Here is a 22,261-nt window from a genome sequence, read left to right on the forward strand (position 1 = left end):
TTTTTAGAGTATCAGTTTTATGCTTCTTTTGTTAAATTTATTTCTAAGTATTTTACTGTCTTTGACATTACTGTAAATTGAGTTTTGGCTTTTTTTGTTTTTGTTTTTGTTTTGAGACTAAGTCTCACTCTTATCGCCCAGGCTGGAGTGCAATGGCATAATCTCGGCTTATTGCAACCTCTGTCTCCTAGGTTGCAGCAATTCTCCTGCCTCAGCCTCCCAAGTAGCTGGGATTACAGGTGCCCACCCACCATGCCCAGCTAATTTTTGTATTTTTATTTAGAGATGAGGTTTCACTATGTTGGCCAGACTGGTCTCGAATTCCTGACCTCAGGTGATCCACCCACCTAAGCCTCCCAAAGTTCTGGGATTACAGGCATGAGCCATTGTGCCTGACCAAGTTGTTTTTTAAATTTCATTTCTGGGTTGCTTATTTCAAATATGTAGCAATACAATTGATTTTTGTACATTGATTTTTCTATCTTCCAACCTTACTACACTTATCTATTAGTTCTAATAATTTTTTAGTGGATTTCTTAGGACTTTTCTGTATATAAGATAATGTCATCTCTGACCCAACTTTTAAAGGTCTCAGCTTTTTTCACTACAACCATACCCTGTAGCCTGGGGAAGTTTATTAATTTGGGGGAAATACCTTTGACTTTTTGAGGTTATCTTTAGGAAGAACTGCCACTTTGTAATTGTCTTCTCATGATATAGATGAATGCAACAGACTTCCACGATGGAAACTTTTGTGGATAAAGCAAAGTTCCACAAATAAAAGGATCCTTGACCTTATTTGGTGAGGTCTGATTTTAAATAATATCATTATTATTTGGTGATATGGGAACTACAGGCCTTCCAAACATAGCTTGTTTGGTATAGATGGAAATAACAACAATTGTACTTTAAAAAAATAAGCATTCTAATTTGCTTTTACTTTTAGGAGGAGTGGCTGGGCTAAGAAAGATATGACTTTTTATATCCAAAATATATACTACTGCTACATGCACATTTCAATGCTAATTCAGTTTCATTTCTTTGCCTATATGACTTCAACCTGGGTATAAGAGTTTAAGGCCTTGTATTTTAGACCAGGAGAGACCTCATTCTATTATTTTTATGTTTGAGATAGATCTAGCAGGTGGTTCTTATTTGAAAGTCCTCCATGGTTGAGTTATGAGTTATTCTGAACCAAGTAAGCAACCAAAAAGGCTAAAATATTTTGAGTTTCTTCTTTCCTCTCCAGGATTGCAAGTTAGGTTTGGAATGTTTAGGGTTTGGTGAGAGGGCAAGTCTAAGTTTGACTCCTAGGGTCTTTCATGGTAAAACACATGGAATTGCCTGTGGGAGCCAGAGTATAGAGTAGAACTGGGCTTGAAAATCACTTTGGATTTTCATTTCTGATTTTTCAGCTATAAAATGAGAGCTGGAACTTGTTCCTCTTACCTCTCAGAGCCTTACAAGACATGGAGGAATCTTAAACAATCAAATGTTAAATGAGAAAGCTATTTGTGCCTCCTAAAAGGAGAAAAGGATATTAACCTGAGATGATATTATAATGTCTTCCAGAGTGAGGGAGAAATGTAAGGAACTCATAGTGATAATTGAATTTACAGATGTTGTTTCTATTCATGAGCCTGCAGGAAAACATGGAGACCAAACATTTCAGAAAACAAATACCCCAGGACGATTCATTAGAGCAGAATGAAATATTCAAAAACTTATGAGTCTATAAAATATTTTTGGAGAAAATGTGTGAATTTTCCAGAGGAACAGGATTTAATATTTTGTTTTAAAAGACTTTATTAGCTGTGAAATGAATAGGAATATTGGTAGGTTTCCTTTTATCTTTTGCATATCATTTGGCTCATCCAATTAGAATGGCTTGGCAATCTTTTGATATTTGAGTATATAATCCTGCTACGTAGGTCAGGAGAGTAAAAAATAAATTTTGTAGAAATTGTGCCATGTGGCAAACAACTCTGGGCCTTCCCCCTAACCCAGCAGAATCCCATGGCCAACTGTTCTTTGCATAGCAAACTTTTCTTCACTGTAAACATACCATCACGCCCTGGGGGCTTTAAAATAATGTTTGCTACTGGCAGGTGATGCCAATGTCTGTGGCCACCTGGAGCAGGATCTATCATGTCTCAGTGATCACAGGTGGCTTTGGTCCAAAGCACTGTAACTGGACCTTTATTCACTTCAAAAGAAACGAGGCTTTCTTCATGCTGTTGATCTCCATTGAAGAGCTCCCTCAAAGGTCCATCTCAGTAAATCCTTGACTGCTTTCAGGGCCCAGACCTTGGTTTATCTGCTCCAATAAGCTTTTCTCTCTCTCTTCTCTCCTTAAATCTCTATTTCCTTGCCACGAGGACACCCTGTGGTTTAGTGCTGATACAGTGTACTCCTTGAATCTGCTGTTGAATTATTTCTCATGTATTAAGACTTGGATATAGCCTCATACCTTTTACTACCCTTCCTCTTCCCACAGGACCTAGTACAGTGCTCCCAAGCTGTGCTACTTAAAAGGTTGCCAGCCAGCTGGCTAAGCCCCAACATTCTTATAATAGCCATCATGTTGGAACAGCCACCAAGCTAACAATGGGGCTACATTCTCAGAGTCAGGCAGTTGATACACTGCCCAACTCCAGGAGGCACCAGTCACATGAAGCAAATGCCATCCACTGGAGTCGTACAGCATGGCATCCCTGAGTGTCCTAGGTCTACACATGATCTATATAATGTTTATATATTCCTGCATTATATGTCTTGGTCTGGAGTATTCTCTACCACCTTCCTTGAAATTTTTGTCCATTTCAATGAGAAGTTAAAAATTAGGAGTGACTCTAACCCTTTTGTATGCCAAGATAATGCTTTCAGAATGAGGTCCTGGATCCTGGCATCAGAAGAACCTGGAGTGCTGGCTAAAATGCAGTGTTTTCAGTCCCTCAACATGTTTAAATCAGTTTAGGACGAGGGCTGGGATTTTGATAAACTGTGTTGACTGATTTATATGCAGTATCCTGAAGTGTTGAGAAATGACTGTTGAATAGTTTCTTAGTAAGGGAAACTGTAGTGCCCCAAAGCGTTAATACTGCTGTCCTTAACCTGTTGCATTATCTATTGTAAACATTTTCTGGCTCATTTAAAGTCAGCAACTATTTAGTGAGCAGTTGTTCTCTGCCTACCACTCTGCCAGCCATAGTGGTAGAATCAGAAGCCAGCTATCGTAGTAGAATCAGATGTGAAGAATAGGGTATTCGCTGTCAAGGGACTAATAATTAGGAAATAAAACATGTACAATACATGTGTACAAATACATTAATGTATGTATATACATATACATAGTGATTTATATAAGATCATCTGGAGATCTTTTTTATATAAATCTAGTATACTATACTCTAGAAGAGAGTTCTTTTTTCAAACAAATTATTATGGGTAGTACAGGCCTATAGGATTTTCAGATTTTAGATCTGAGACATATCTTAAGGATAATAGCTCTATCCTGCAGAGAAGATTTGAGTACATTAGCCAGGCATTTTATAAAGAGAGAGACACACACTCTATGGAATAGTACAAAAAACTGTAATGTTCAAAGTTTTGGATTCAAATGTGAGCTCTAGTAAGCAGTAAATGGTAGTTACTTTAATTATAGATAAATAAGATTGTTGTTTATGGTGAGACACATTTTAAATTCATTCACTAACATTAGAAAAACTTAAACTTACTTTTATGTATACTTATAATTTCAGACCATAAAAATAGATAATAAGTGCCTTCGCTTTATATACCAACTATTTAATACCTTCTTTTACTTTCTATGGGAAAGAGATTGAAAGAGAGATCAAGAAGGGGAACGATTTTATTTTTGACAGTCATCCAATGATTATTACATTAAAACCTTATTTCACTGGAATGCTTGGCAGAAAGGAATCTTCAAGTTAACTGAGGATAAATTAGAAAACCATTTTTTCTTGTATATGATTTCTCAAAAATTTTATTCTAGTATAAAACTTTTATAGTGTGAAAAAAATTCTTTCAGTCACATCTTTATCATTTGAACATTATTTCTCATTAGATGATTTATTCATCTAGATTAGAAGATTATGGGAGCCTTTGTTAAATCTTTACTGGGCCTGCTTCCTATAGCAGACACTTACACCCAGACAGAAACTTAAATCCAGAGAGGAGCCATAGATTATTTGGTTAGTATGTTTTGCACTGAAGAAAGTCATGTTTTAAGATATTAAGGGACTTAAAGCCATTAGAACAATACCTGGAACATGGTGAGTGCCCAAGATATTTTAGCTATTCGTGGCATTTGAATCCATGTCATTTGAATTTCAGTTTGGTTATTTCTTTTCAGAAATCTTCTACTCAATTCCTTTTATTGACCCCAGTCTGACCCACTGAGAATGTTTTATTTTGTTTTTCCTTTAAATCCTAATTCTGGATTCACTTCATTTTCCTTATATCTTATCGTTTTTTTCCCTAAAAGTAGGGAAGACAGAATAAATTCAGAGAAAAGGTTGTACTTTAAAACTTTTATTGTCCTCATCAAGGCCAGCCTGAGGATTTCTGCCAACTTTTATAAAATTTGTGCCCAGCGTAATCCTCATTTTTACTGCCTTCTCTGTGCAAATACACACCCAACTTTATGCTAATGGTGGCACTACTGTTTCTTCATGGCAAGGCTTTAAAACTTTCTGGAAACTTTAAAAGCATGGAATAAAAACTATGGGTATAATGGGGGTAGAGGTAGGAAAACTGGGGGGAATCCATAGACACATATGCCAAAAATTGTGGCACTTTTCAGAGGACTAAATAACTTTCTTCTTGTTTCTTTTTTTTTTAAGAAAATAGAAGCAAAACAGCAAAAATGTATCAAGCACAGTTTGCTCATAAAAATGAGCAGGTTTGGTAGATATATTTAAAGCTGTGAAAGTCAGGAAAAAATATTAATATGGTAATAATTTGTATATCCTCCACCCTCTAAACACACACTTTTGTCAAGAGGAGGTGGGAGGCTAAAAATAAAACATGAAGCTTTAGAAAAGTAAGGTTTTTTATATATTTTTTTCTTTTCTTTTCTCTCTGTCAGTCCTCTTACAGTTTTTCTGTAGAGGCCAAAAAGAGATGTTAAGCCAGGACAAGCACATTCAGTGGCCCATCTTAAATGGGATTATTTGAACAATTTGAGAACTCTTGGGTCAAGCCAGAAGAGTACAGTGGAAAGTCAAAGACTTGGGCTGCTGCTGGCTTTTCTCCCCATTTTATTTGTCTTCAAGTGCAGCTCAATATATTGTTGGACTTTTTCAAGCACAGAAACAGCCTTAGGGGTGTTAAATATGTGTGTCAGATTTTTTCCTAATGGATTTCTAAATCTTCCAAAAATTTTTCAGTGACTGTTAAAGGCTGTATGTAACACTTGTATCTTGTGGTATGTGTGATTGTGTATGTATGTGTTTCCTACAACTAAGATTGAATTCTGTCCTCTGTACCTAGAAAATAATCATTATTTATTGAAACAAAAACGAATGAGATGATAATAGTTTTAGCTTACTACTTGGGTTTCCTATAGCCTTTAGGGTGTGTGTATGTGTGTGTGTCTTCTTGATTTTTTTTCCACCTTTGTTTTGTTTGGTGGGATTCTTGACTTGGATTTCTTAACTAATTCCATGAGAATTCTTTTATTTCTGCCATAGTTTTGTAATCTATGTGTCTGTTTAAAATTAAATTACTTTTTTTATAAGAAAAAGCAATATCCATTTAATAACAGATCTTATCAGAAAGAACCTGATTTACTTAGTTTTAATCAATCTTTCTTTTCTCTTTTCAGAGGATGTTAAGCAAGTTTTTGGACAGACCACAATTCATCAACATATTCCATTTAACTGGGACTCAGAATTTGTGCAACTACATTTTGGAAAAGAAAGAAAAAGACACCTGACATATGCGGAATTTACTCAGTTTTTATTGGTGGGTCTAGCTCTTAAAAAGTTAAAAAGGTGAATAAGTATACCTGGAATCAAATTGTGTGTAAAAATCCTGATTTGAGTCTTGAACTGTGATTTGCTACATACTTTCTAGCCTGGCAAAACTGTTCCATTGAGAAGTATTTCTTTACTAATATGTTGAAATCATAGAATTAAATGAGCTGTCCACAGATTATGTAGAACTCCATGTTTAGAAGGAACGCACATTGAGGCCCCGGGAAATCAAGTGATTTCCTCAAGGTCACTTAGGTCGGGAGGGGCAAAATTATAACTTAAAATTTGGGCTTGTGACTGGCTCTGTTACTACTTACCAATATTTTGTTTCCACTGAGAAATGGGTAGATTTGTCATCAGCTTCAGAATAATTTCATCTGACACCTTTTATAGACAAGGCACTAGTCTCAAACTTGGCTCCATATTGGAATAACCTGGAAGCTTTAAAAATGATTGTTGCCTCAGTCCCACCTCTAGAGATTAGATTTATTGGGGGCAGGGGGAACACCTGGGTATTTGGGGGCTATTTAAAGCTTCTTGGGGTGCCAATAGAGAACCACTGTGCTAAGGGCACTTGCTCACTTGCTTCCTGTGGGTTAATTGCTGTAGGAGTTCTCTTGGTTTCTGGGATGCACTTTCCCTAACCCAGTCCCTGCTGCCCTTCTCTCGTGACCCCCTTCCTCCACCCATCATTGTGCCACTGATGATGCCAGGAGAAGAGTATTCACAAAGTAAGATTATAACTTAGTTTTCCTTTTGCAGCGTTATTTCAAAGTACTTGAAATACAACATTATCATTTAGTCACTAGAGATCAGTATCTATATATTATGTAGATGTTTATGCATTTGCTTTGCTTCTAACAGTTATATTTATACTTTATTAAATATATTTAAAAAGACTCACATAAGGGGATTCATTTGATACGTTTAAATTTTGGGTCTTGAGGAAAAATGTCAATTCTTTGTTACTAGAAAAGTCCTTAGTGGGTATCCTGGTGCCCCCAGCTTTTTGGTATATTCCAGACCTTACCAGAGCCCTCTGGGGAGTGGTTGGAATCCTGTTCTGGGTGGAGGTGGAGGGTGCATGGGCTGTGGTAAGGATTTTGTTGTGTTCATTCTTAGCGACTAGCATTTGTGATAGGTTAACTTCAATAGGCGCTTCTCTTTTTGGCTTGTAATGGTATTGTTATGATACATATAAGTTGTCCTGCTGTCTAGTTTGCTTTTATTTTCCAGGCCTTCAGAAACATAAAGCAAGACGCCCTAAACCTGCCTTTCTATTTTTTAAAAATACGTTAATGTCAGTGAATCCCTGTTTTCAGTTCTCTGTAAACATAAACCTACTTACCTAACTCAGATGGAGAATGTAATGTGAGTTGCTGGATTTTTGCTGCTGTTTCCATAGGACAATGTTGTGCTGTAGGAGGCGATATTCATTTTGATGAGGAATAATTACAGTAATGTTATTGAGACAAATGCCTCAAATTGACTTTATGGAACACAGCCTAATTAACTTTTAGTCTTAATGGGATGTTAGCAGTAGGAAGGATGATCGCGTTTCCTCCTCTAAGCAAGTGTCAATTATACTGAATTGAGTCGATTTTCAACTGCTCACAGCAGCCTCTAGGCCTTCCTCCAGGTACAGGAAAGCCAGAGTCCAGGATTAAATGACTCAAGGATTATGGTTACGTTTCCAAACGATTTGTAGGGTATTCACTTAAATTTGACTTCATTCTATAATGGTAAATGGAAACATCCCACAGTGTCCTGCATGGGATAATTTTTGTCTCTGTAGTCAGAATAGAAGCACTGAATTTTTACTAGATTACAGTGGTTATAGTGCTTAATGATCTCAGTCAGGGCCTTGTTCTGTGTCCTACTCCAGACCCAGATTTACAGGAATGAATGGATGGACCATGATAGGCTTTACCTGAGTGCCAGTTTTAATTGGGTTCATTCCTTCCATTTCAAATGTTTTGTTTGCTTCCTTTGAACTCTTTTCTGAATGCAGCTAACTTCTTAAAGATAAAAGTGAATTTAATCTCCTGTGTTTCAGGCTCTTGCTTTGTTAGGCAAGTATCCACCTTTCTGCTCTAGGGCAGGACTCAGAAACAGGCACTAGCTCCCTGGCTGGTGCCACTAGCTCCCTGGCTGGTGCCAAGGCTGTGAAGGCAGATGCTTGGCTGTTTGAAATGTGAACAAGCTGCCACCATGCATGCTGCTACCTGTCACATGATGAGGAAGGGGAGCAGCTGTAGGGACAGCCAAGAAGTACTTGTGATTTCAGGAAACCAGAGCAGCATGTAGAGACAGCACTCCTCTATTCCACTGAGGAACCCTAGAAGGTAGCTCAGGTTGGTTCCAGTCAGCACATGTCTTACCTGTGTTTATGTGTGTGTATATATGTGGGTGATTGGTGGGGCATTGCAGTTCTCTGCAAGTTCTATTTTTTTTTTTTTTTGTCATTTAATAAATGTTTTTATTGTTTCCAAGCAAGTGTGAGTTTCTTAGAAACCACGGCGTGGCTGTGAGGATCTTACTTGGGTCATGTGTTTATGTAGAGTCTGGGCAGGTCCCCACCCACTAAGGTGTTGGCAGTCCTGGGCATTGCTTGCGTGGTGAACTGCTATGTTCTTTTCTGTGCTTTGGTTGTAAAAGTCATAAAGTGGTGAATCAATTTGATATTATTTGAGCTAAACTTGACTGATTTGTACTTTGCATCTAATAACATTAAGCAAGTGGCAAGGATACGAAGCCTCCTTCCTGTAGTCTTCTTCCTCATTGGAATGGAAATATTTCAGCAGGGAGTGGGGTCACATTTCTCTTACCCCATGGTTTATACTGATGGTATGTGTGAATGTGAATTTATGTGTATTTAAAAATATCTCCACATGTGTCTACTCTGAACTCCTAGAGCAAAGCTCTAATTTTATAGCTATTAGTTTTAAAATAGATTAAAATAAATTTTAATATTCTTTGTATTTTAGAAAATAATTTGGAGAAATATTCTATTCTATACCTGATGGAATTGCAGTTCATAAATAGTTTTAACCTAAATCTCAGTATTTTTTGTGTGTTGTGATTATTACTCATGTCAGGCAAACCATCCAATTCAGCAAATATTTGCTGAGCATGTTGGGTTTGTCAAGAGGACTTGTGCAAAGGATTGAAAGGTGCAGAGACTATAACTCTTGAGATACTTATAATGTGAAAATCTAGGAATTGTACCTGTCAGTCCAAAAGGAGCAACTACAAGTAAGTATAAAATGTGTGCCCTATGAGTTTGTTTTGTAGCAAAAACACTCAAAGGTTTGTGGCATAAACCTTCATAGCAGGCATTCAGATCCTTTGCCAACTTTTTTTTCCTTCTTCCTTCTTTCCTTCCTTCCTTCCTTCCTTCCTTCCTTCCTTCCTTCCTTCCTTCCTTCCTTCCTTCCTTCCTTCCTTCCCTTTCTCCCTCCTTCCCTCCCTCCCTTTGTCCTTCCTTCCTTCCTTCTTTCCTTCTTTCTTTCTTTTTTTGAGACAAGGTCTTACTCTGTTACCCAGGCTAGAGTACCGTGGTGCATTAGAGCTCACTACAACTTTGAATGCCAGGACTCAAGTGATCATACCACCTCAACCTCCTGAGTGCCTGGGACCATAGGCATACACCACTAATTTTTTTGTAGAGAGGGGGTCTCACTGTGTTGCTCAGGCTGGTCTCAAACTCCTGGCCTCAAACAGTCCTCCTGCTGTGGCCTCCCAGAGTACTGGGATTATAGGTGTGAGTCACATGGCTGGCCCCTTTGACAACTTTTTATTTTTTGAGACAGTTTCTTAATCTGTCACTCGGGCTGGAGTGCAGTGGTGCAATCATGGCTCACCACATCCTTGACTTTCTCAAATCTGGGCTCAAGCAATTTACCCGCCTCAGCCTTCCAGAGTATCTGGGACTACAGGCACACCCACCTTGCCCAGCTAATTTTTGTATGTTTGTAGGGATATGGTCTCCCCCTGTTGCCCAGGCTGATCTAAACCTACTGGGCTCAAATGATTCACCTGGCTTGGCCTCTCAAAGTGCTGGGATTACAGGCATGAGCCACCGTGCCCAGCCCTATTTTTTTTTTTATTGGGTGAATGTTGTAGGCACTTGAGGGCACAGAATGAAAGCTTTCTAAAACCTTTCTGCCAAATTATTGTGTAGTGAGTACTGAGTCACTTTCAAAAAAGTTACAATAACTAATATCTGTATAATGTTTATAATTTACAAGGTGCTTTTAAATATTCTGTTTCTGATAATAGCATCCTCCCAATACCCTAAAAGGTAATTATTATTGTCCCCTATTATATGCAAAAGAATAAACTTACTTTAGGGTAAAATTTTGCATTTACTAGTATTTTTCCGGGGAAATGGCCCATAGTTTTATGTTTCCAAAGAAATATCCCAAAAGAGTGGTAAAGAGCAGCTGTTCTAGAGCTTAGCTTCTGCAGTCAGATGACAGGTATGTGATGAATTCAAGAATATGATGCTGTTCCCACTCTATTGCACTGTCTCCAGGCCTAAAGCTATAGATAGTTATTTTCTGTTCCTGGAAGGTACCCTGCATCTGAATGGCAGTACACAGTCATGCATTGCTAAATATCTAGCATCCCTGACCCCTACCCATTAATTGCCAGATATGATCATCAACACGTTCTTAGTAGGGGTGCATGGTACTGTCACTTCCAGGTTTTTCTTTTTATACTGTTTTATAATCTTGGGTATATATTTTACATGTAATTATTTTAATTTGAAAACAGTCTACACATAGGAGTTTCCAGTGGTTCCAATCTCAGGATAGAAAAGTATATGATTACCACCAAATTCAGTATTTCTGTTAACTGGAACAACATTGTTATTAGCTACCTTTCATATAGCGTTTTCCAGCTAAGAAAGTTCTTGTACTTGTATTAGTATTTGTCCTTATAGTAACCTTAGGTGTTAAGCTAAGTAAGGCAGTTGGTGTTGTTTCCCTGTGAAAGCTGAGTGAACAGAAACCTAAAGAAGTTTTCTGGATCTGTTCGAGGTCAGACAGGTGGATTTGAAGTTGAAATTAATTTTTCTAAATCTCTGGCAGTTTTTTGTTAATTTTAGTGTAAAAATTATTTGAGGCGCTTATTTAAAAAGGCAGGGTCCTGGGCCTGTCTCCATTCCTCCCCACCCAAGACTCAAATTTAGTAGTTCTGAATAGGGCCTAAGAAGCTGCCTTGCCAATAAGCATCCTGAATTGTGATGCTCTGGATGGTTCAGGAACCAGATTTTGCAAACTTTGGTCTGGACTAGGCAATCCTGAATGTTGTAAAGGTAAACATTCAGCCCTTTATCCTAAGAGTAATGGGAAGCCTGTCCAGGCAAACCTCATCAGATTTGTGTTTTGGAAGGATCACTCTGCTATTGTGTGATGTATCTAATGGAGAGGACGTGGCCAAGGAGAGAGAGACCAGTTGGTTACTTTCTAACCCAAGAGTCAAACAACTGTGGTCTTGGTTGGATGGTAACAGTGATGGGCCAGAGTAAATGGAGTCAAGAGAACTTAGAGGGATAGGCCAGACAAGGTTTCATGTTTTAATGGGATGGGGACTGTCAAGAATTTGCAGAACTCAAGGTTAACTCCTGGGTTTTAGGTTTGGGCTAGCAGGAGGATGGTGATGTTTCATTGAGATAGGGAGAACAGGAAGAAGAGGAGGTTTTAAGGAAGGGCTACAGAGTAGTGCTTTATATGTAAGAGCTGTTTACGTGTTTGTTGGCGAATCGGCTCTGCCGCCTCTTTTCAGTTCTTTGGTGTTGAGATGATCTACCTTAGGAGCCCTACCTACGGGACCTGTAGACTTGAGCTTTTTGAAGGAATTTTGTTCTGCACTTTATGTAGCCAGGAAGTTTCTTCTGTTTCCTGGGGCCATTACCTATTGCTCCAAAAGCATCATCCAGAAATTAGCAATGCTCTGAATTGGTGAAGAGGCCAGATTTTGAAGTTGGGTATTCTGTTGGTTAGCCAAGAGACAGGATAGCTGACTTGAGAGGGAATGGGGCTAAAAATCCTGTCTAATGTCTTCTCATCAAATAGAGTATATGAATGAGGTTACCTGACCCATCAGAGAGTTCTAATCACAAGGGTGTGAGTATTTTATCATAGTTTTATTCTGACCCAAAGACATGAATCATAGTAAATAAAGCTAGGAATAGAACTGGGGATCAATGCTGTGTCTGGCATCCCAGACTGGCCATTCATATTAGTAAAGATCCTTGTTCTCAGATCAAGAGTCCCGTGATAACCGGGTTGGATGCTAAAGCATACCCATGCTAATAATGCAGCTGAACAATTTTGGTTATTTTTAATAAATCAGATTAACCATTATTTTGGCTTCTTGGTCAGCACAATGTAGAGGTCAGCCCACTTCTTTTCTGTGTAACATGGATATTTTCGTTCTTTAGATCCTGGGCCCTAGAGAGTAGAACTCTAGAAGTCTGCTACTCCCAGGTGTTGGTAGTTGCCACATGCCCCTCCACAAGTCAGAGATTCACTGCCGCTGGTCAGCTGAGGTCTTGGCTTTATACTCAACATCAGTTACAGTTTGCTACTATATTTGTCATAGCATCCTGCTATAAGGCAAAAATTTCAACACAAGAGGCTGTATATATTAAAAATGAAATTGCTACTACCCCTGCCCAACCACCACCAAGCAAAACATACCTTCAACCATGGCAACCCCATATTTTCTAGCTTTAGAATTGATAAGCAATTTCATGTATTCATAAAAAATAGTACCTGTGGTAGAATTAGCTGAAGCCATAATTCTTTACAGATGAGTGGACAGTTAACAAGATTGTTGCTGAGGTTTGAGTCCTGAGCCATTTGCCCCCCTCTGTTTTGTCACCAATTGTCTTGTTTGTATTAGTGGAAGTATCTAGACCGTGAATTTTTAGTAGCCCAAGAACACAGTTGTATTTTAATTTTCACTAAGTCAGTGCCTTTTATGTTGATTCTAAGTTGTATCAGATGGGGTCTGTGATGTAGCTTTGGTACTGTTTCATAAATAGAGCATTATTTGGTGTTCTCAATGAAATAGTGAGTAGGGCTCGTTATTGTTGTTTGCCTTTGACTCTTCCACTAGATGAGATTCTGCTTGGGTCCAAATGAAAACCATTGCTAGTTTGGTGATGAGTAACTAGAGATGTGATCCTGGTCTCTTGGACAGTAAGATGCAGGACAGGTTCCAACCACAACACACACTTTTCTACTCTTTGGGCAACGGAAATCAGGATTCATTGTGGTGGTGTGTCTGTGGTGTCAGCTTGCTGAGTTGTTGAGCAGCCTGTTGTGCAGGTTTTTACAGTAACATCCTGGTAAAATGAGCACTCTATACAGCATCACCCCAGCTGTTGCCCACTGTGAAGTTTAACGTTAAATCAGAAGAGCAAGGAAATTGAGATGGGAAAGGTCTGTATTTGGTTTCTACCAAGGTGTTGCGGTGCATGCCGATCCACATGTGACACTGCTTCCAAAGATCCTTTTAATTAAAGGCCTCACCTAGGGAACTGGGGGTGAAATTTCACCCTCCACTCTGAAACTGACTGCATGGCTGAATTGGGGGGAGGCACTCATAGAACAAAATTAAGAATGGTAACTACTACTTATCTGTCTACCTACTTTATTGCTATGTTTCATTTTTACTTTGTTAAAGAATATGTGGATCTTCATTTTAATGAGAATTTTTTTCTTCAGGTTAGCAGAGATTATGAAAATAAAGTGGATATTTATATGCAAACTAGTATACAGGTACTGATAGGTGATGTAATATAGAAATTGTTTGAAATTGGGCTAAATATAATACTGTATTTTTTAGGCAAATCATCTTTATACTTTTTGTTTCCTGTTTTGGTAAACAGTTAGCTGCATTTTGCCCAGAATTCTTCTATCACCAAATCTAAAAAGGAATTACTTTGAATCATTTCCTCATTAGCTCTTTGCTTCTATTAATATTTAGATTTTGTTAAAATTTCAAAACACATAAATGCAAATTACCCTGGGTTCAAAATAAATTTTTTTTGGTGTTTTTTTGCTTTATAATATAAATCACCTGGATCTCCTGCTTGTTTTCAGGGGCTGGGTTTTTTGGGTTTTTTTGTTGTTGTTTGTGATAAATTGTTCTCAATTATTAGGCTGAAGCACAAACTTGCTTGTCTGAATAGAGGTGGAGAGAATATTTTACATTCAAAATATACCCACTGGAAAATTGGAGATTATTAAGGAAATGACAGGCCTGGAACTATTAGAAGCACGAATGTTAGACCTAAAGTGGTGTAACCCCTATATATGTTTATTTCTGTACAACCAGCAATTTTGAAGAGTTTGATTTTTTTTCTACAGCAATCTGAATGGGTGTGTTGAAGTAGTTGGAAACTGCTGCAATAAAAGCCTATTCCATTAATCATCATGCACCAGAATAGAGGGAACAGAAGATAGTTCACTGGCACATATATTAAAGAGAAATTGGGCCTCCTTTCATGTACTTGAGTGGAACTGCCTTAGAGATAGCTGCAGAACTCCTGCTCTTGGACCTTCCAGCCTTAGGTGATAGGAGGGGCCATTTCTCTTTAGTTGGTAACTGTCTTTGGCAGCAGCATTTAGAAAGTACCCATCACCTGGTACTATTAAGAGCTCTCTTTACAGACACACTTCATTTTCTCGGCTCTCTGGGTTTGTGACGAGGTTTCAGGTCCTCTGTCTTACTTTCTTTACTCACTTATTTAGATATCAGTTTGATTTTTGTTGTCTGCCTGCTCTTTGTATGCACTGTGGCATGATCTCACTTACTTCTACAATCTTTTTCTTTTTCTGGTTTTTGGTAGGCCCTCTCTAAAAGGAGCAGGCAGTCTGTGTAGGCTAAGATCATGGTTCCAGAAGCCAACTGCCTGGATGCCTATTCAGTTTCATCCTTGCCCATGTTGCCCTTGACTCATTCTTACCTCATTTTTCCATCTTCAGAACGGAGGTGATGGTAGGGCCACCTTGGTTGTGGAGAGGATTCAAAGAGATGAAGCAGGGAAAACACAACAGCCCTTGGGGCATAGCATACACTTAATAACTTAGTAAACGTTCACCTTGTGATGTTTTCCCTAAATCCCTGTTATCTAAATTTCCCAGACCTACATTTCTACCTGTACCTCCAGCTTTCTTTTGTGTATATCTTAACTTTTTGTTTATAACCGAAACTCACTTAACTCCAAGTTTTTCATCATGGTCAACCACCTCATCTCATCTCTTTCCCCTTAAGTATTTTCCTTTGTGGTAGAGTCTTTATCTTCCCCAAAATTCGAAATGAGAATTTTTGAGATCTATCTTCATTCATTTCTATATGTAAGTCATCATCAAAATTTTCTTAAAATCTCTTTTCCTATTACCTACCCAAATCTAGTTATAATCTCCTTACTTACGATTTTGCCCAAGGCAGCATAAGTTAGTAGTTTAGAATCTCAGTTTTATGATACACACTTCTTAGTTGTGTGACATTAGGCTAGTTACCTGACCCCTCTGAACTTCAGGTGCCTCTGTGTAAAATGAAGATAATAATCATTACTTCACAGAATTATTGTGAGGCTTAAGTGAAATACTGTCTTTGAAGTTCTTGCCATAGCTCCAGGTCTATAGTAAGTGTTGAAGCATTCAGCTGTTGTTATCCTCCACCCTGGCTCATGCTCATTTTTCTGTTCCTGTGGCTAGTTCAGAATGATTGAGCAGAACCACTCTTTCATATTGCAAGAGGCTTTGGAGGTTTTCAAACCTTTCACCTGGACAAAAATCAAAGCCACCGTTTATTAAATGCCTGTCATGCATGACCTCTGGTTTTTACAACCCTGCACAGTAGGTGTTGTTGTGCCTATTCTGTAGAAGAAAACCTGAGGCTCTAAGATGCAGTCACCTGAGATTTCCTGGGCAGTAGTGTCATGACTGCTGTTTGCACTCTACCCATGCCTGTTCCATATTTCATATTGTCATCATAATGTATTGCTTCCATAACTCTCTTTATTAAAAATAAGGTAAAATTCTTGACATGTTCCTCAGCCTGTGGTTGAACAAGTATTTCTGTGTCAGGGAATCTGCTACTTTTCAAGATAGCTCATTTTACTGCTGAATAGTTCTATAGGTTAAAAACTTCTTCTGTGTACTGTGCTAAATAAACCCTAACCCCTATAGCATCTCTCCATTTTTTCAAAAGAAATAGGCAGCCAGCCTAACATATATATATATATATGGATATATATATTTTTACTTGGTAGTCTTTTAACCTTTAAATATATGAATACAATGATTACTGCCCATGTTGTTCTCCTCTACACAGATGACTCGTGTACTTCTGATCCCCTTCATTTTAGAAATAAATATTATTTTGTATATGCTATAATTCATGCATATGAAAAGCCCTCTGTGTCAGTTTTATCCCTTCTGGGTTCAGATCTAGGAGCTGCCAGTCTCTTGACAACGCATAGTATACATTTAGATTTTCATTAAATAGCTTTTCAGATGTCAACCAGGAGCTTCGATTTTAAGTCATTTTGTCATGAGTAGTGGGAGCCTGGTCATTTATTTCAAAGACCACACAATTCTTTGATATTTATGGAGTAACCTATTTGTTAGCTCCCACTGGCCTCCTGATTTAATTTTCTCCTCCTTTGTCTCTTGGGGCTGTGAGAAAGAGAGCAAAAAGTGAGTGAGGCCAGGAGAGGGCCTTTTAGATTTGGTTTCTCTCCTCCTTGGTCTCTGCTACTATTGATAAAACAATCCTGATGCTCTGAGTATACAGAAGCCCTTTGCCTTAATGGAAAACTTTGGGGGATTTTATTATTTTTCCATGAAAATAGGCAACAGTAAAATTTAGAACATTAAATTACCTAAAAGCAAATGGAGTTTTTATCTTTCCACAGCTCTTAAGATTCCTTAGTGTCAAATCTATCGTTTAATCAAATTCCTGACAGTAGCTTTGTCCGAGGCTCCCCATTGCCTCGGACGTGGGTATTGTTAAGTGAAGTATTAGGAGCATGGGTAGATTCGGGGCTGGGGGCTGGGGCCAGAACTGCTGAGGTTTGAATTCCCACTTTGCTGCTTCTTGTCAGTGAGACTTTAATTTCCTCAACTGCTATAGGGAAGTTAATAATAGTACCTACCTTATAGGCTTGCAGTAAGCATTCCATGAATTAATTCCTGTAAAATGCTTTCCAGCAGTATCTGCTGCATAACACATGCTCGCTAAGTGCTCTTGTATGGTTGTAGTATTGGTTGAGGTCATGGTTTTATTTCTTCACCCAGAAGAAGAAACAGTCACGACATAAACAGATGGTCTTCAGAAGGCAACCCACATCTTCAGTAAACTGCTTTTAAAGTTGGGGAGCCACCTAATGCATTTTTTTCCACTCCGCCCTACTACTTAGAGAACGATATAGATCTAGCATTTTGTTCTCTGTGGAACTTATAATGCCACCACTCTATAAGAGCTGTTGGAAATGTATTCTCAAGTTGTCCGTCATCAGGCTTAAAAGAGCTTTCTTATTCTAGCTTAAGGGGTCCCTGCTCTTAGGTGTTTAATCATGGAAGCGTGGGCACAGAGATATGTTGTGACACTGTCCTCATAACAGGTGTGTCCCTGTCCTGCTGTGTGAGCACTGGCCCCTACCTTGGCACCTGTTCCCAATCTGGAATTCTGGACAGGTTGGTCTTAGCATTCTGACTTCCCACTTTCTAAAGAGATGGGGTTGCCAGAGAAAGCAATGCCATTTTTGGTATAATTGTCTGAGGGATCCCTAAGATGTTCAGTTATAAACTAGGGAAAATGGTAAATAGCTGAACATACCTTCTACTATTGTTGAGAGTAATCTTGGCTTATGGCTAACTTCAGCAATGGGTCTGGTAACTCAATAGGAGACTTCATTTACTTTCAGTTGAATACATACTGTGGTCATTTTTCACTGCAGGGTGTTTAACAGTTGGTTTCTTTTTTCCTCCTGAATTGGAAGCACTCGTATAGAGACCCTCCCTTTATTCAATAGCTCTTGATTTGTTCATTCAGTTGGTTTTACAAAATACTTTTCACTGATGAGAATGCCTGTCATTTATTGAGCACCTGCTATATCTAAAACATTCTGCTGAGCTGCATGTATAAATGTAAACAGTTGTTTATAGGACTTCAACAAGATACACTGTCTTTTTTCTGGTAAGGTAGGGTAAAGGCAGAAAAGTTAATAACTGATTATGATGTAAGATCAAATAAGACAAGTCAGTCTTATAATTGATGTTCAGACAAGGGGCCACCATAGGGACATCAGTTATTTCCAGTTATAAGGCCTGGTTGTATTTGCCTAAGTGGTACCATTTGGGTAAACTTAAAGGAAATGGCAGGAAAAGGAGCTGGATAGAGGGGCAGCAGTCTACACTAGGCGGAAGGAACTATACTGTGCAAAAGCCCAGGTGTGTGGCAGGTCTGGCAAGGGTGGGCTTGGGTGGTAGGAGATGAGGCTAAAAGTAGTTTTTCCAGGTGCTTGTATGCCTTGCTTCAGAGATGATTTGAGTGATAAATGGCCGGGCGCAGTGGCTCAAGCCTGTAATCCCAGCACTTTGGGAGGCCAAGGCGGGTGGAACCCGAGGTCAAGAGATCAAGACCATCCTGGTCAACATGGTGAAACCCCATCTCTACTAAAAATACAAAAAATTAGCTGAGCATGGTGGCGCATGCCTGTAATCCCAGCTACTCAGGAGGCTGAGGCAGGAGAATTGCCTGAACCCAGGAGGCGGAGGTTGCAGTGAGCCGAGATCGCACCATTGCACTCCAGCCTGGGTAACAAGAGCAAAACTCCGTCTCAAAAAAAAAAAAAAAGATAAATGGTCATTGGAGATTTCTCTGGAGGGAGAGGGAGGTTAGGTCTTTAATTCTGAAAAGCGACTTTTGATGTGTACATCATAGACCACAGAGGTCCAGACTGCAAACCCAAGCTCCAGACTGACAGAACCATTGTGATAATTTGTGAGTCTGAGGAAAGGCTGAACCAGTAGCATCAGGAATGAAAAGGAAAAGGTGCATTTGGGCAAACTTTTAAAGGCCTAAGTGACAGAATTTGGTAACTGGTTTACTATGGAAGAAAGGAAGCTTGAACTGTTCAGAATGACAGCCTTCTAGGTGAGGTGGCCAATAAAACTACATGCCTAATAATTAAGCTGTGAACATAGAAGACAAAACAGGTTTGAGCACTGGGTCGGGGAACCTATAATACAGGGTTAGTTATGTGTCATTTTATGGCCTTTACAAGATACCCATGTGGATATATTCTTTAAACAGAAATTCTGGTCCAGCAGAAAGGAGTGAGACTTGGATACGGAAGTTAAGCCTTAGCTTATAAGAAATCTGTGAGGCCTTAAGGGAGTGAGCACTCTGCCTAGGAGAGTAGAGTGAGAAGATGTGAGGACAGAGGACCGACAGATGCTTCCCATTTAAGGAGCCAGCGGTGGAGGCTCCAGAAAGACTGGGATCCCAGAAGAGACCTTCAGCTGAGACTGGCTAGATTGAAACTGGCAGATGCTATAAACAAGAAGATTCTTTTAAATAGGATAAGAACTCTGATCCTTAAATTAAATATCTTAAAAATTTTTTTAATGTGGACATTTCCAAACTTCAGAAGTAGAGAGAAGAGTATAATGACCCATCATGTAACTGTTATTTGGCTTTTGTTATTGTAAATACTGAATGTCTCTTTTTATCCCACTGCCTTTCTGGGGAAGGAAAGGAAGACAGAGTACTTTAAAGCAGTATCAGACTCATGTCACTTCCCTTACACTTTAGTTTGCACAAATTCATGAGGACAATTAATTTTTACACAACTTGAATAAATATGATATTATCTTACCGAAGTTAAAAATTTTCTTAATGTCATCTAAAAAGCGTCCATTTTATTCAAATAATTTGAAGTTTTTGAGAGCCTATTGGTGTTCTTTGTTGTTATTGTTGTTGTTGTTCTCAAGACAGTATATCACTTCATCGTCCAGGCTGGAGTGCAGTGGCATGACCTCGGCTCGCTACAACCTCTTCCTCCCAGGCTCAAGTGATCCTCCTGCCTCAGTCTCCCAAGTAGCTGGGACTACAGGCACACACCACCATGCCTGGCTAATTTTTTGTTTTTTTTTTTTGTAGAGACAGGGTTTCACTATGTGGCCCAGGCTGGGCACACGGTAGTTTGGGGTTGCCCCTGGGATCAAGTGATCCGTTTGCCTCAGCCTTTCCGAGTGTTGGGATTACAGACATGAACCACTGTGTTTGGCCAATGTTACTTTTTAATTGCATAGAAGTTAGCTGTTACTCCAAAGGCCCATTTAGGAAATGGGCAGAGTACTGCGAGGAAGATGGTAAAATGGCTGTCTGCAGGAGGGATGCTTCTCCCATATGGGGCATAAGAGTTTTGGTGGGAAGCTGTGACTTCTCTTATATACACACTTATCCCCTGGGAATAGCAACAGAGATATTTTATTGGACTTTCTGTCTTTAGATCATTTTAATTAAACGTATGCAATGATAACACCACAGGTTTTACCTCCTCTGATCCACATACCATCCAACTACCTGGAGCAGTAGTCCTTAACCAAGACATGTGGCTCTATCTAGAGACATTTTTAATTGTTATGACCTTGAAAGGAAGGGGATACTTACATCTAGTGGGAAGAGAATAGGGGTACACAGCAGGACATGCCCCCCGTAATAAAGACTTACCCTGTCCAAAATGCCAATAGTGCCAAGGCTGGGAAGCCCTGTGTTAGAGAAATAGCAGAGAAGAACCACCACTCTTTTCTATCTATTGTTACATCACATGTTTGTGTACCAGGTTGTGGTTAAAAATTTTTCTCTTTTCCTTGGAGAGAAGTTAATGTCCCTGGTAGTGTTTTACCTTTGATCATCTGCATCACCTAAGCTGTGTTTGGCCAGGTCTTTGAACCTAGAAAACTTCATTTTCATTTCAAATGAAAACTGGAAGTTTTCCTTTTCTTTGTGTTCATGGACTTCAGAGTAAGGTAGAGTGAACTTTCTCAAGCTGCATTCATTGGTCTGAGCAAAGTTCTCTCCCTCGGAAAGAGATGGTAGCTTGGGGGTGCTATTAAACAGGCAGGTGGGGGTTTGTTAGATCAAGATGTAATCTTTCTTCAGTCTGATTTTAAAATGAGCAGTCATTTGTAGTAATTATTAAATGAGAAGCATAAATTAAGTATTTTACTTTCTTTATTTGTAGGAAATACAATTAGAGCATGCAAAACAAGCCTTTGTGCAACGGGACAATGCTAGGACTGGGCGAGTCACAGCCATCGACTTCCGAGATATCATGGTCACCATCCGCCCCCATGTCTTGACTCCTTTTGTAGAAGAATGTCTAGTAGCTGTAAGTCATAACTTGCCCTAACGAAGTGGTTTAACTCAACAAATAAGGAATTATAAAAACAATTCTTATAAGTTATATAGTGTTTTTTTCTGTTTCAAACACTAACATTTTAATGTAATCACATATGTTACTAAACTCAGAAAGAGTATGTTTTGGCTAGTTTTAGTGGGTAGGTTAACTTGTTGTCTGGGTAGTATGAATATCTTCGAGAACTATATTAACTGGTTAAAGATAAAAGGAAAAACAAATTTGTGATCTCATGTTAATTTTGCTTTATATTTTGAAGTATATTAAGTACTAATTTTTGCCAATCTTGTGATGCTCTAAGGCAAAAAAACACCACCACCAAAAAAGGGAGCACACACATAAATCATTTGTTAGAGTATTCAGCACAACAGAAACCCCAAACCTTAGATTCCCTTTCACCCTGCATCTGTTGATGCCACAGGGGCACATGTGACAGCAGAGCCCTGCAGGTGTGTTTCATGGAGCCTCCCTTCCCTTGGTGTCAGCTGCTGTCCTTCCCTCAGGGACCCTGGGGATGGTGGTGGTTCTTAAGCCCTGCTCGTGGAGCACTAGAATCACCACTGATAATTATTGGAAATACAGATTCTGAGATCTCTTCTAGGCCTATCATACACCATCTACAGGCAGTGAGGTCTTGGAATCTAATTTGTAAAGCTTCTGGGTGATTTTGGTAATCACTCAGTTTTAGGACCAGTACCCAATGGTAACTCTTCTTTTGTTAATCCCAGGGAGAATGCTGCTTTCACCATCATCTGGGTTTCCCACAATGCTTACCATAGGCAGGAACTCAGAGTAACCTTTCAGTTTC

General features: G+C 39.0%; 1 protein-coding gene across 8 annotated transcripts in view; it reads left to right on the forward strand.

Annotated features, from left to right (window-relative positions):
* The window catches only part of SLC25A13 (solute carrier family 25 member 13), a 210,676-nt gene that overhangs the window by 105,489 nt on the left and 82,926 nt on the right, over nucleotides 1-22,261 (forward strand). For all 8 annotated transcript variants that reach the window (XM_054237282.2, XM_078342730.1, XM_078342732.1 and 5 more), the window contains 2 exons: nucleotides 5,849-5,988; nucleotides 21,280-21,426. In XM_054237282.2, the coding sequence (XP_054093257.1) occupies nucleotides 5,849-5,988; nucleotides 21,280-21,426 (287 nt within the window). The remainder of the gene's footprint in view (nucleotides 1-5,848; nucleotides 5,989-21,279; nucleotides 21,427-22,261) is intronic.

This window comes from Callithrix jacchus, chromosome 11 (assembly GCF_049354715.1).
Source record: "Callithrix jacchus isolate 240 chromosome 11, calJac240_pri, whole genome shotgun sequence".
Lineage (NCBI taxonomy): Eukaryota > Metazoa > Chordata > Mammalia > Primates > Cebidae > Callithrix > Callithrix jacchus.